Source organism: Montipora capricornis, chromosome 14, assembly GCF_036669925.1.
Source record: "Montipora capricornis isolate CH-2021 chromosome 14, ASM3666992v2, whole genome shotgun sequence".
NCBI lineage: Eukaryota > Metazoa > Cnidaria > Anthozoa > Scleractinia > Acroporidae > Montipora > Montipora capricornis.
Window position 1 is genome coordinate 11,017,805 of NC_090896.1, and position 15,414 is coordinate 11,033,218.

The 15,414-nt window shown below is 38.9% G+C and overlaps 1 protein-coding gene across 4 annotated transcripts in view; it reads right to left on the reverse strand.

Moving 5' to 3' along the window:
• LOC138033183 (general transcription factor 3C polypeptide 1-like) overlaps window positions 1-15,414 on the reverse strand; it is a 102,734-nt gene that overhangs the window by 58,352 nt on the left and 28,968 nt on the right. For 2 of the 4 annotated variants that reach the window (XM_068880949.1, XM_068880947.1), the window contains 8 exons: window positions 15,358-15,402; window positions 13,573-13,779; window positions 12,322-12,640; window positions 11,822-11,913; window positions 8,779-8,897; window positions 2,543-2,712; window positions 1,927-1,977; window positions 1,487-1,584 (listed from right to left, as the gene is read on the reverse strand). In XM_068880949.1, the coding sequence (XP_068737050.1) occupies window positions 1,487-1,584; window positions 1,927-1,977; window positions 2,543-2,712; window positions 8,779-8,897; window positions 11,822-11,913; window positions 12,322-12,640; window positions 13,573-13,779; window positions 15,358-15,402 (1,101 nt within the window). Of the gene's footprint in view, window positions 1-1,486; window positions 1,585-1,926; window positions 1,978-2,542; window positions 2,713-8,778; window positions 8,898-11,821; window positions 11,914-12,321; window positions 12,641-13,572; window positions 13,780-15,357; window positions 15,403-15,414 lie in introns of those variants that run through there. The other 2 variants (XM_068880948.1, XM_068880950.1) reach the window with 2 other exon arrangements.

Below are 15,414 nucleotides of genomic sequence, written 5' to 3' on the forward strand. Positions count from 1 at the left end.
TGGGTTCCCCTCGTGCGACTCTCAGGATGTTGAATCAAATATTTTCGGGTATCGATATCAATAAGACCATGAGTTAGTTTATACATAAGCGTTAATCTAGCCTGCCTTCTTCTCGTTTCCAGCGTGGCCCACCCTAAGTCTTTAATCATGTCCATAACTGTACTATGTGTAAACCGCGTGCAACATAAACATAAGCATAACACCAAGGTGTCAGCTGTTTTTGATGCCACTGGATAGTCCAGTTAATAGTGCCTAAGATGGCATCTGAAGGTGCCGCTTTTTACGAGAAACTTGTCGAGGCGGTTCGCAATTATCTCTTCCTTTACGACAAATCAGATAAAGCATCCTGAAATAAAATTATAGGTCCGCTGTAGTAACTGTTGCAGTTCCCGTAAGGAATTATGAAAGTGTCCTTGTTCTTTCCACTTTTGGAAAACATTCCTTATCCAACAGGACCTCTTTCTATTTTCTCGTTTTCTGTCTTGCCACCATCACCTTGTTCTATGTAACAACAATAGAAGTTGGAAACGTGGCTCGTCCCATTGTCACTTCACTTATGCTTTGCACAAGCAACAAGTGTGAACTTTGTTATGCTTATGCTTATGTTTAAGCTTATGCATATTTCAAAGTGTAAACCAGGCTTTCCCCGTTATCAACTGTGCCTTCCACCTCTGCGACACGGGTTCAACCCTTGGCCCCGAGGTTATTTGTGGGTTAAGTTTCAGTCGATCTCAATTTGACTCTGAGGGTTTTTCTCCGTGTACTCCACTTTTCCTCCCTCATCAAAATTTACGCTTACTCAATCACATCCAGCTGAAGGTGGATAGGGGTAATTTCTGGTATCCTTCCCTTTCATTGAAATGAATTAATGAAGTTGGTATTATGATTTTTCCTTGTAGAGTTATGCTTTCGCCAGAATTTCTTAAGTTAATATACAGTTTTATCCAGAATCACAATGACTTGACATGTTTGACAGTTCACTTATTACGTCCAGAAAATAATGCATCTACATGTAATATTAGATGCACACCCAATTCTGACATCCAACGGGAACTAAAAAAAGACATGGATTTGCGGACAATTTCCAGGGATTTTGGCAGTTGATAGATTGCTTATGATGTTATGGACAGCTGAGCATATAATGCACATCACAAAAATCTCATATCCTAGATGAGGTAGGTACAAAAATCGGACTGAATCAACTCGGATTGCTCACCTCAGATCGACGTACATGTACACTGTACGAAAATTGACAAGGCCTTGAGAAATCACAGTGAAACTGCACCAAATGCCGAATAGTTTGGGCTTACAAAACCGTTTTCACTGGATCCGAGGTAAGCAATCCGAGTTAATCCGCTCCGACTTTTCTACCTGCAATCCAAGATGCACTTGCAGAATAAAGATATTCCTAAATATCTCACAAAATGAAGATAGTGGGTTTGGTTTTGTTGAAACTCAGGTTTGAGCCACCTTAAATAGCCCTTACCTTCTGAAATGGGAAGCATCCCTCAACAACCTTTTTGTTCTCAATATACTCCAGTATAAGTTGCTTCCTTCTTAGTTTTCTGTATGTTACTCGTTTAACTACAAACAGCAAAGACAAATACCAGTTTCTTTCACGAAATCCGACAAGCTTCAACCAGTCACTAGCCAGCACTTGACATCATAGATAAATGCAGTCAACAGACTGAGGGTTTTTAGTTAATTTCAAATTAAGACCTGTCTCAGCACTCTAGCCATCAAAGGAATACCCGTACTTAGAAAATTAATACACCATCACCACCTGATTTGCAATTGCCTTTAGTTTTAAAAAAAAATCTCTCTTTTAATTTTGCCCTTGTGGTATAAACCTGGAGTCAAAAATAATCAAGTGCTTTAATTTGCAACATTTTAATTCCTTCTAACAGTAATAATTATCACTCATACCTATCATAGATTTATTCCTTGGTGGAATCTTAATTTCTTTCTGATCCAGACCTTCACAAGAGAGTAACAACAAATGAGTTAAGGTTTATTCATTCTGGTTTATTATACCCATGCCCTCTCCCTCCCGTTTTAAGAAAACATCCCAGCAATATTTACATGTAAAGTCTCATTTGAAGACTCATTTTACCAAGCCAAACTATTAGAATTAATATAACAGAACTTAAAACTTTACTTGTATCAGGATTTTATGTAATGATTACAATGTATTGTACATGTCACTTTCTGTAAGTTGAAGATGCGATATGCCGACACTGACCTTGGTATTGTAAACTACAGTATTTATTTGAAAGACATATCCAGTGTTTGCAAGTGTTAAACCATTGTTTTTGTAGCACAAGACATCAAAACAAACCAAACAAACCAAAACGTTACGTAAATCAGGAGAATGATGCACCAGGTATATAACCACAAATTATAATGACAGAAACACTTCAATTGTTTTCTTCCATGAATTATTTGTGAGATTAGTAATTAATTCTGGGTATCAGTGTGGTGTACAAGGTACTAAGTATCCCCAATGAGTTATCAATAAACTGTAAACAAATTATTAATTTACCTTCTGAAGTAGCAGGAGATGGGGAGAGTGCTTGCAAAGGTGTGTCTTGACTAAGAGATTTGGGGTCTTGTTGCTCCAATGTTTTCTTTTCCATTTGTTTGAGTTGATCCTGTACTTCTTTCACTTTCTTCGTTTGGATGTTACTAGCCACAAATGGAGTTGCAACAATCCTAAGCACAAGCAAATAAATAATTACATGTAAGTTTACACAAAAATTTAAACTTTTGCATTCAATTTGAATGATTGGTGGCCAAGAAAAACACATTATGGAAATGTATTTCGAGAAGCATCAACTATGTTACTTTGTTAACTGTCCACATGGATGTTGAGCTTAATCCTGGTCCCTTGCAGAAGAAACCAATTCATTCGCTGACCTGTCTACCTGCAATTTCTGCAATATCTGACCTGGTCTCGTATACAAGTGATAAACTATTCTCTACGAATTATGCTGACACCCGCCATGTTGGATTTTGTGGTTCTTATTATTCGGATTTCTCCCATCAATTTTCTTATCGGCCTTGTTTATTGCCATTATTGTCGACCTACAGGAGGTGCCGCGCTGGCCGTTGAGTTAGGGAAAGGAGAGTTAGAAACATTCACAGAATTGAATCCCTGGTTTCCTAAGTACGCGTTAGCCGAGGAAGGGATAATTTGCATAAAGGATCCATTTCAAATAACCTCTGCGTCGTTACACCTGTGAATAATTATAAACAATCACTTATCTTCTAACATTACTTTGACTAACTCTTCACTTCATACAAATTCGTTCGTCAATCCACATTCAACTTTTCTGCGTCGTTACACCTGTGAATAATTATAAACAATCACTTATCTTCTAACATTACTTTGACTAACTCTTCACTTCATACAAATTCGTTCGTCAATCCACATTCAACTTTTCTTAACTTTACGGTCTTCGATTCTAGATCTGTTAGAAACAATATCAAGAGCATTATTGATTACGTCGTAGAAAATGACATTGGCCTCTGCACCGTTACCGAGACCTGGTTAAATGAAGATGAGTCCATCAGTATTGCTCAGTTATCTGTGGCCGGTTATTTCTTCACGAATTTTTCTCGACAATCGCAAAACCGTGGTGGTGGAACTGGGATTCTGTTTCGAGACTCTGTCAACGTTTCATTAGTGGATGGGAAGGAAAACAAGTCCTTCGAATATTCTGAGTGGATTGTTAAAGTGCACGATCGCTCAATGAGACATATAATAGTGTATCGACCTCCATATTCTTTGTTACATCCTGTTTCTGCCTCTACTTTCTTTCATGAATTCTCTCAGTTTTTAGAGAATGTTGTTATGTGCCCCGAGGTTCTTGTTATCTCTGGAGACTTCAACTTTCATTTAGATGACCTCTGTGACAATGAAACCAAGAAATTTATGGATTTACTGAAAACGTTTAGTCTTTCGCAACACGTCTCCGGCCCGACTCATTATTTTATCGGGTCATACTTTGGATCTACTTATTACTCGTTCGTCGGATGTTGTTCTTGCTTCTGACCTAAAGCTACTTTTCCCATATCCGATCACTTTATTATTCAGTGTCCTATTGGCTTCCAGCGACCAGCTTTATCATACAAAGAATTAATTTTTCGTAAACTCAAAAATATTGATATAGCTGAATTCTCCGCTGATATTGCTTCTTCCATGCTTTGTTCAAGGGTACACTGGGACAACATTGATGCACTCTCTGACTGCTTTAACATGACCCTTACTGACATTTTGGACAAGCATGCCCAGCTTAAAACAAGGATTATGATAAATCGTCCAAGGATTCTGTGGTTTAATGATGACATTAAACAACTCAAGCGTAAACGTCATCGCCTTGAAAAGAAAGCCTTGAAAACTGGCGACTGGGATAATTACTATAAGGTTCGTCATCAGTACTCTGAACTTATTAAATCTGCACATGTGAATTATTATTCAAACCTAATTGATCAGTGTGCGGGTGACTCTCGCAAGCTATTTTGTGTGGTAAATTCTTTGTCCAGGGAACCACTTTAGACAGCTCTTCCAGAGCACGATGATCCCACTAAGCTAGCAAACGATTTTGGAACCTTCTTCGTCCAAAAAATTGAAATCATAAAGGAAAATCTTGACAAGTTTCAAGTTCAAGAGCCTCGACTTGCTCCTGTTACTCCAAAGGAGGATCTGGAGAATTTTTCTTCGCTATCCATAGAAGTGTGTAAAATTATTCGAGAATCCTCCAATGCCTCTTGTCATTTGAATCCTGTTCCTAAATGTACATGGCTAGTGAATTCCTGTCGTGATGTATTTGCACCCTCTATCACTGAGATGGTTAATCTCTCTCTTCTCAGTGGTTGCGTTCCAGAAAATTGGAGAACCCGCTGTTGTCATCCCGCTATTGAAAAAACCTGGACTTGATTTGGTCTACAAAAATTTCCGTCCAGTCAGTAATCTTCCATTCATTTCCAAGGTAGTGGGAAAGGCTGCTCGTCAACAACTTCTCGCCCACTGTGAGAAAAATGCTCCTCTTCCTAAATTCCAGTCCAGCTTCCGTAAGTATCACGTCACAGAGACTGCTCTATTAAAGGTTCAAAATGACATCAAAATGAGTATGGATAATAAGGAAGTGACACTTCTCGTACTTTTGGACCTAAGTGCTGCTTTTGATACCATTGAACATTCCATTCTTCTGAATATTTTGCAACAGGATTTTGGAGTCGTCCGAACTGTTTTAAATTGGTTCAACTCATTTCCCTCTGGTTGCAAACAACGTATACTTGTCGGTGATAAGACTTCCGACGACTTCAATCTGAACTGTGGTGTCCCCCAGGGTAGTTGTATGGGACCTGTTTTATTTACTCTCTATGTCTCCCACCTTTTTAACATTATTTCTCAGCACGTCCCTCCCGTTCATCGTTATGCTGACAATACCCAGATTCACCTCTCCTTCCAACCTTGTTCTATCCATTCCCAAGTTAACGCTGTCTCTGTGATTGAAAAGTGCATCGCTGATCTTCGCTCTTGGTTTATTGGCAATCAATTAATGATCAATGACACGAAAACTGACTTTCTAATTGTTGGCACCCGTCAACAACTTGAAAAAACATCTATTGAATCTGTCATCATTGGTGACACCGTCATTAAACCTTTAGAAAGCGTCCGGAACCTCAGGTCCTGGTTCGATGCTCATACATGTATGCGAATGAATGTTCACATAGGCAAGATTTGTAGCAAGGCTTTTCACGGACTATACAATATAAGACAGATCAGAAAATTCCTTACCGTGCAATCTACAAAGACACTGATCCATGCCTTTGTATCTTTGCACCTTGATTACTGTAACGCACTTCTATTTGGTCTGCCTAAATATCAGCTTGATTGTTTCAAGAAAGTACAGATTATGCCGCGGCTAGAGTAATTTTTCAGATGGCGAAATTTGATCATATCACACCTGCTCTTATCGACTTACATTGGCTTCCAGTAACGTATAGAGTTCAGTTCCCATTGCTCCTTTTTGTTTACAAGTCACTACACAACCAATAATAATAATAATAACAACTTTATTTCTATAGCGGTATATACAAAAGCTCTATATCGCTTTACAAACTAATTAATATCTAACAATAGCACTAAAAACAAAGATCAAGTCTAAAAAGATAAGTTTTCAATCTGGATTTAAAGACATCGACTGACCGACTTAATTTAATGTCCAAGGGAATTTCATTCCAGTGTTTTGGGGCAGCAACCGAAAAGGCCCTGTCCCCATAGCTCTTCAGGCGCACCTTCGGTACTTCTAAGAAGTGTTTCCCAGCTGACCTAAAATTTCTTGAAGGGTTGTATGGGACTATAAGTTGACTTAGATACCGAGGCGCCACATTATTGAGAGCTTTAAAGGTTAACAATAATACTTTAAAGGTAATTCGCTGCTCAATGGGTAACCAGTGTAACTCCTTAAGAACGGGGCAAATGTGCGCTGAGTGAGCCCTAGGTTGCCCAGCTACAAGGCGTGCAGCGCAGTTTTGAATGCGCTGGAGCTTCTGAATCATATACTTCGGTGACCCAAGGAGCAACGAGTTACAATAATTGTCAAGTTGACAGGTAACATAAGCATGGACGAGGGTCTTACTACATTAAAGATCTTTTATCCCTGAATCCAGCTACTAATTATGCTCTTCGTTCGTTTGCACAATCTTTTCTGTTCGCTCCAAAAGTCAATTGCTCTACACTTGGGGATCGGGCCTTTGCTCATGCTGCACCTGTTTTATGGAACTCGCTGCCTTTAACTATAAAAACAAGTAGCAGCCTTGCCATTTTAAAAAGCGACCTAAAACATTTCTTTTCAAAAAAGCTTTTAATTTGTTGGAATAACGTGTTTAATTTTAATTTAGTTTGGAATTTTTCGAATTTCATTTTCTCTTAGATTTTACTGTAGCGTAACCTATCATTGTTATTATTATAGCTTTCAAGGATTTTTTTTTTTTTTTTAATTTATTGTTTATTCATTTATTTTAATTTAATGTAAAGACCTTTTGAATATTCTCCTATAGTTTTAGCGCTATACAATTTCATTATCATTATCATTATTAGTTTCTCAACTGTGTTGTTATGGTACTGTACATTGACCACCTTTCGTTACGAAGGGCCAACGCTACGAATGTTAGCTTTGAAATTTCTCTACCAGGGTCAATTTCCGGTGACTTGATATAAAAGTAACGTTTCAGTAAAAGTAATGTTTAAGTAAAAGTAATACAATGTATCTGTAAGGTTCATACTACCAGGAGATAATAAATTCCAGGAATGAAATGATATACGAAATAAATCATATATTGAACTGTGGATATGAAATCAAGTCTAGCTATGATCCTCACAGTAACATGTGTGGCAATTTACATGTAGCAATTGCTCATAGAAGCCTGAAAAACATTTTTTAGGCTTCTCTATGCAATTCCTAAATTGATGTCCGTGACTGCGAGGATCATAGCTTTACTTGATTTCATATCTGCAGTTCAGTAAATGATTCATTTCATATATTATTTCGTACATTGATTCATTGCTCACAGGAAAATTAGAACCCACAAATGACCAGCTCCCAATGTCAGTGGCTTCATAGCTTAGTTGGTTAGAGTGTTGCACTGGTATCACGAGGTCATGGGTTCAAACCCCATTGAAGTCCTAAATTTTTCAGGCTTCTCTACACAATTGCTAAAATTGCATCCATAACTGTTAGGATCATATCTTTACTTCAGTAAAATTCCAGGAGTTTTCCAGGGTATAAAAAAAGCAATCCAAGACCCCAAACTTGGAAATTTCACATCAATTTTCCTTTAGAACAAATAGCTTACAGTACCACTCAAAGGTAAGTTGACAGTCTCAATGCGATCCTTGAAACTTGATTCTTGTGTCGAGAAGGTCAAGACGTTCAAGTTTCAAGATGCGAGAATCAAGGCTCGAGAATGGAGAGTCGAGAGTCGAGAGTCGAGAAAGATGAACTTTGGAATATGCGTAAATTCAAAAAGGACTCGAGAAAGCGATTTAGGTTTCGAAGAAATGAACAATTCTGCTAACGGAGCTTTGCATGCAATATTCATGTTGACTCTATTAAAGCAGGCTTCCAATGTTCTTGTCTGGAAACAAAAAAAAATTTTTCCTTTTCTTCTGTATGTAGAATGAAAATGTCGCAATCTTATTTACTTTTTCTGAAAAAAAAAAATACACAAGTTTCCTCTCAGTGTATGAAGAGAACCTTTATCATAGCTTTCTCAGTCCTTTTTTTTTAACATCTCATTCATCATCAGTAAGCTATACATGTAGCTCCTCAGCATTTTTATTTACAAACTCCATATTTTTGAGAAAAAAACAAATACTACAACTAATATAAATTCAAGGAATTTTCCAGGAGTTGATGCCAAAATTGAACTTCAAGGAGTTTTCCAGGGCACTGGAAGAAATGTTAAAACCTCCAGGAATTCCAGGAGTAGTGTGAATCCTGTCAATATGATGGTTCAATGCCCCATTCACCCCTTACTGTAGGTGCCACACCTTCTCCTCCCCCCATTGAAAAGTAAAATCGTCTGGAGTTAGGCAGGACTGGAGGCAAATTGTTGGGGTGTGAGTGTACCTACATGTATATGTACATGTTGTTAACCATTTAGCGTCCTGAGAGGAAACTTAATTCTATATTATACTGTCTAATGCCACACAATTTCACTCGTCAGTGGGGCGAGGGGAATGGATCAATGTCTTTTGCTGTGACTTACCAAGCAACTTTAGTTTTTGCTACGTCTTGAAGAACCTCTTGCACTAACTTCTTCCTTTTCATGTCATTGACAATGTTTCTTAACTCTCTGATGGGAAGCTTGACTGCTCTCTGGCATAACTGAACAAAAGAAGAGAAAGATAATCATGTCACTAAAAATCAATAGTAACAGTACAGGTGACCTCTTACTGAGATCAGATGTACACTAAACATTGGCAGGATAGGTACATGTGTACTACTTGAAGAAAAGCCCACATTAGGTGAGGGAGTCAAAAACCTAAAAACGCTGTTTATGAGGCCTTGGGCCGGATAGCACAGGAGTGAAACGGGGAGGGGACAAAGTTTGGTCAGAGACCACGACACAAGCTAAGTGTCGGACTCCTCTGGTATATGAGCAGGAGAGTGGACACGAACAGGGGCATCAGATGGCACAGCGGACAGCTGTGGCGATGCCAGAGGGGGTAACTCTGGAGGTACAGGTGGAGGCTTGTCATCATTGTCACAAACGGCAGGAGGACCAGGACGCATGGATAGACATAATAACGGAGGGAGGCATGATGTAGCACTCCAACAATTTGACTTTGTAGGAAGTAGCTCTGTGTTGTTTACCAATGAACTTCTTCACAAAGCATCAAGGGCAGTCAATGGAAACAACAATACAGTACAATACAATACATACTTAATTGACCGCTCCTCATAGGGGCTTTTCAGGGCCAATGAAACACAACGAAATGACGGAAGAGAACAACAACAACAACAACAACAACTGTTAGAAATCCCAACTGGCTGGAGGTAAACTAGTTGGCTATTTACATTTGCAGCTGAGAAGTTGAACCAGGGACTACCAAGGTCAAATTCAACAATGGTCAGAGCGGGTCTTTAAGCCAGGATCTCCAGATCTCAAGGCAAGTGCCCTAACCACTGAGCCACACTGCCTCCTAAATAGAACAATTTGTGCACAAGACTTGTCTTTGTCCAGGACGAGGTAGACAATATCTACTATTTGGAGGGGAAGCATGTCAAAGACAAAACCACAGGCCTCCTTTGACGTCTTGCTATAGGCATGGTTACTGGAATGACGTTTGTATTGAGTTTGTCAAGTATAATAGTGAGCTTCTTGGAGGGTCACGTTCCTTGTTTGAGGTGGACATGGTCTCTGCAAAGGCCAGGACAGTCACTTTGAATCTGTAACCAGGCTGATCTGGTGGTGAAAGGGAGGTTGAACTTGCTGTTGATGATATCCTGGATTGAGATGCTACGCACACCAGAATCTTCCATTTCATGGTTAAAGTTGCAGATCTGGGAGTTGGGCTCAGTGCAGTTGGGTGAGTTATGGCTAATGACGTCAGAAGGTAACTTGGCCTTTGAAACCAAGTGTTGAAGGGAGACTTGTTAATGGCTGACAGTTGTTAGAAAGAAAGTCACTCGAGAGCTAGCAGAGAATTTCCCTTGGCATGTATAGCTTGTTAATGGCTTGAACACAGGGTTTTTTATCAGTTGTTAAAGACAGATGTGGGGTGCTGCGACTGGATGATAAAGGGAAGAAGTGCTTGACAGCAGGTGATACATAGGGCTTCAATTTCACAGGGAAGCTAGGTGAATTGATGATTGTGCAATTTCGCAGAGTGGTTGTCAGGCGAGATATAGAAGGTTGCACTGAGGCCTGTTTTGGTAAGGGATCCATCAGTAACAATCCAAAGAATGTCTGAAGGGTGAGGGAGAACTATCGCCATAGTACTTTAGGGAGGACTGAGACAGGGGAATGTGATAGAATGCATGGGTGAGGTCGCTTTTTATCATGAAGCACCATGGAGTGATGGTGCACAGGGTTGTGTCTACATCTGGTATTAGTGAATTGCAAAACGCGTTGAGGTTGGGTGATTGCTCAGCAATGACACAGCGGGAAATGATACAGGCTGAAGGATGTGCTGGCTGGTCATCTTCATCCAGGAAGAGACGGCACATCATCGGTGTAGTTAGACTCCTCGTCATCAAGGGCAGACATGAAGCATGATCAACACAGGTACAGTGTGTAGGTACAGTCCTCCAGGTTAGGTTGGGAGTCCATGGTTGGGATGACAGCTTGTAGTAGGGGTGAGGTGGTAACTACCTGGATCTCATAGCAGAGGTGTAGGCAACTTTGGTGTCAGCAGCTGTACAGATTTCTTGGAGGAGAGAATCAATCACCAGTGACGAGATTTCTGATTTCAGAAATGCTACAGTAGTGTCTTTGATCTTAGTTCAGTGTTGTAATGCAAAACTATCATGTTTTGGAGAGTGGGTGTCAGCACCTCATCAACAGGAATGGTTGCACCATGGTGAGTTACAGTGTATGGTACTGTTGGCAACTGGCAGATTATCTTCGATGAAGGACATCAACTGCTGGAAGAGATCTTCAGGACATTTACTGAATGTGTTGTGGTAGATTCTAAAAACAGGTCACCGGTGGACTGCAAGCCATAATGGGTTCTTATTGCTTGCCAAATGGAGTAAAAGGACGTCAAATTCTTCACAATGGTATTGTGAGAAATGACAGGGCAAAAGGTAGCAATTATTTTGGCCTAGCATGAGTTCAAGGTGAACACTCTTCTGACAACCATTACATCAGTAGGTAGTAGGGATCTCTTGCCTTTAGTACGTCAACTCAACAACCCATGCAACGGTGTTCAATTTACAGCCGTGCGAACTTTGTAAGGAGGGGTGACTGTCAATCAAATTCGCACACCCTGATTGGTGTATAAGTTAAAAAACTTTGTTAGGTGTCCACGGTAAGGCACGTTGGACTGTAAATGAAATATATTTTGCAGAAATTTTCATGTTACTTTGGTTTTAGTAATTAATTATTAGTAAACTAGAACTGCTGTCAGTCATGAAAATAAAGATTAAACACAATATTACATGGTGGTCCATGGGCTTTCTGTGGATGTGACGGAGCAGGCTCATTGGTGCTTCATCGAATGATGTTTCCTACCACAGTTTAATTTCTTATGGGGACATATTAAGCTACCCAGTACACAGGTCTACTAACTAAAGATTAATATTACCTTCATAGTGCAACCCTTGGCTCCTGCACGATATATGGCATCATACACTTGGGTCACGAGTGGCCTCTCTGCAACAAGGTTTACCTGATATTCTGCAATGAACCATCATACAAGTCATGTAATTAAATCCAGAAAAAAACAAATATATATAACATTACTTGATAAAGGGGCTAGCATTGTCAGAGTTGTGGCATATCCACTGAGTAGAACAATACATGTAGGTTGAAGTCCTCCACTTCAAAGTTATGCCGCCAACTATAACTAAGAAAGTACTATTCGTCTCATACATTGTTTCAGTATTTTCTAACCAAAAATAAGGGGAGTAGGTCTAATTACATGTAAATAAAGGGGGTTAGTTTCTGAAGAAACTGTGGTGATGCGTGTGGAGAAGTAGTACGTGAAAATTTTTGGTTTTATCAACGGAGTTGACCACCCTACAGGGATTATAAAAACTGGCGTTTCGAGCATTAGCCCTAATTCATACGTCATTGAACTCTTACCACCGCCCCAAGAATCCTTTTCTTTGGACTCATCATCATCATCATCACCATTATCATCACCTTCCTCTTCATCGTCGCTGGGCTGCCAAATGTTGTTGCTTTTTAGAACAAAAGGTTTAACCAGCCGTATTTTAATAGGGTATGCACTTGGACAAACAACCCCTGTGGATTCTGTCTTTTTCCTTTTCTTCTTTCTTGGAGCAAAACTAGCTTCTTCACTTGCCTCCCCTGGTGCTTCTCCCAAAATTTTTTCCTCTACCACGTACCCTGCTTGCTGAAGATATCTTCGAACATTTTTCAACACTTTTTTGGATTCAGTCTGGGAAAGAAGAATTTATTCATGTACAGTAAAAATACAACAGCATTCTCTAAGGAGCCAAGACTTAAGTCATAATTTTTGGATAAAGAGCAGTGTATTATTACACTTTGTGTATTGTGTTTTGGACTTACATGTATGTGCATTCCCTAAAGTTGAGGAGAAATTCTGTGAAGTACATGCAAACAGTACTAGCCCATGTTTTGAAACATTAACTGTTCCAAATCAAACAACAAAAAAGAGCAACAGGATAAAAACAGAGATGGTAAAGTCATCATCATCATCAACTGCTTATCCTATTTCATGGCCTACATGTAGTGGTTTGGGCAATTACCTGGAGGTCCGCCGTTCCCAGGTTCAAGACCCATTTTGAACACTCATTGAATTCGATCCTGGTAGTCCATGGAACAACCTCTATGCTGCACTTGTAAATACTATTAGCCAACCGGTTTGCCACCAGCCAGTTGGGATTCTCAACAGTTTTTGTAGTTGTTCTGTTCTGCTGTGTTGTTTATTGTGTTTAATTGGCCCTGAAAAGCCCCTATGGGGAGTGGTCACTTAATTAGTATGTACATTGTATTGTGTCAGTAGCAAATCTTTGACCACACTTCCCTAACCCTCTCTAACGCCTATAATCTTACAACTTTTATTAGCCTCCCGCAAGCACAATCTGAATATCTCTTTCTCGCAGCCTATCCTCATGGCCTTCCCGTTTCTCTTTTCACATTAATCTTTCCTTGATGGATAATCTTCAAGATCAAGCAAGTTCGGTCTTGAAGTTAACTGTCGCTACAGCACCTGTAGATTTTTTTCCTTTTCAGAAGGTCATGCAAAATCGTGAACTTCAAAACTAAATGGAATTTTTCGGAACTTTGTAAAGAGGTTACGTAACAGTATGTGCAAAAGGACTCCAAGAAGATAGATGCATCTCTTACCACTCGCTTTTGAATCTCAGAGAGAGGCAATTCCTGGTTTGGAGCTTCCATTAACAGCCTGGTAAGACTGGTTGCTAGCACATCATATCTATGGAGTTCTTGTACATGAAATCTTTTCAACCTTATAACATTGGTGATGTAATTTTTGCCTCCTTCATACCAAATAAATGCTGCTTTGCTTGAATTGGTTGTGGTTATTATCACTGGCTGAAAAACAAAGTGATCCTTCAAATTATAGAAAATACATGTAATTCTTCAGAGGTCATTTCCACAAAAAAATTAATTAATAATCCTCAAAACTTGTGACAAAAGTCTTGTCTGGGCTCCAGCCCCTTCAAATAATTATTCTATGTTACATACATGTAGAGCAATTTCTAAAAGTTACAAGTAACTGCTCATTTAAAAGGAACCTCCACTTCAACAAAAAAAATATTACTTTAAATCATGGGAAAACACCATTACAGTCAAGTCAGTCAAAATATTTTCAAAGGAAGTGCTTACAGTATATCCTAAATCAATAAATTACTCTAGAAATTATCACCAATTTTTGTTTTCAAGTTTTGCAGGCACTACCATCTTGAATAATTGTGACATGTTATGGTTGCCCTATTGTTATTAGACAAAAGCTCTTTGTGTCAGTCAAGATGGCTGCGCCCGCGAAATTTGAAAGTGAACATATGCGATTTTAAAATACAATTTCTTGATATAACCACTGTTATAAAAACAAATTTCCAACAAGTTTGCTTTTAAACGTAATTTCCTTCGGTTTAAAGTTATTCTGTAGTAAGAGTGGAGGTTGCCTTTAAAATTAGCATGGGTAATCAAAATAATGGTGACAAGTGAAAGTTGGGAATAATTTCACATGCATTTTGTCCAAAATCAAAATGATCTCCTGAGACTTTAGGAGAGGTAAATTATTTGATTTTGGACAAAACAGAAGTGAAATTATTCCCTAATTTCACAAGTATACCATTTGATATTACAGCTATTAAAATCATGGATGACAAATAACGTTCATAAGACATGGGTTTTTTTCAACCCTGGATGCCATTTTGGCACTATAGGAAAAGTTGCCGTGGCAACAATGTAATTTCACATGTGAAATTATAAATTAACCCTGAAATTTCACACCAAAATTAAAGTGTAATTTGTCACCCATGTTATTATAATTGCAACAAATTAATAGGAAAAAGAATTTGTGTCAACTGGCAGTCAGACTTTGTGATGACTGTCAGCCATCTTGAAACTCGTAATTTAACTTAGTTTTCTCGCCTGATGAATTACTTTACTCCCATCATATGAGGTTATAGATTATAATCATGATAATTTTGCACACTCAAGGCCTTTGCAAATAAAAGGAAAACAACACCAAACAGTGTTCCCCCAAAGTCTTAAAGGTAACTTTGAAGTCAAGTTTCAAATTAAATGATTCAGAAGTGCAACTCAACAAATGCATGAAGCCTTTTTTTTTTTGTGCTTTGTAATTAAGACAAGACTGGAGTCCTTTTGAAATCTGCTAGAGGTGGAAAAAAAACCTCAAGGAAGCATCGAAACCATCGCTGAACACTTCAACCTTCCAGAATCATTCTGGCCAACATATGGGGATCAGCTGCCTTTCGTTGAACCAAGGTGCACAGAAAGCCGAAAAAATGCAAAACAAACTGCAGGATATAATCAACATAAATTATGGTTTTGCAAGGATTTTACATGTAGTTCCTTTGTTAAATTAAAGCACCAAAGGACATACCAAACAATGAATAGCAACAAAAATGAGGTAATGCTAACCAAAACTCTAAGAGGACAGACATTGGTCTTGCTGTGCTCATTCAACTGAGGAGGAAG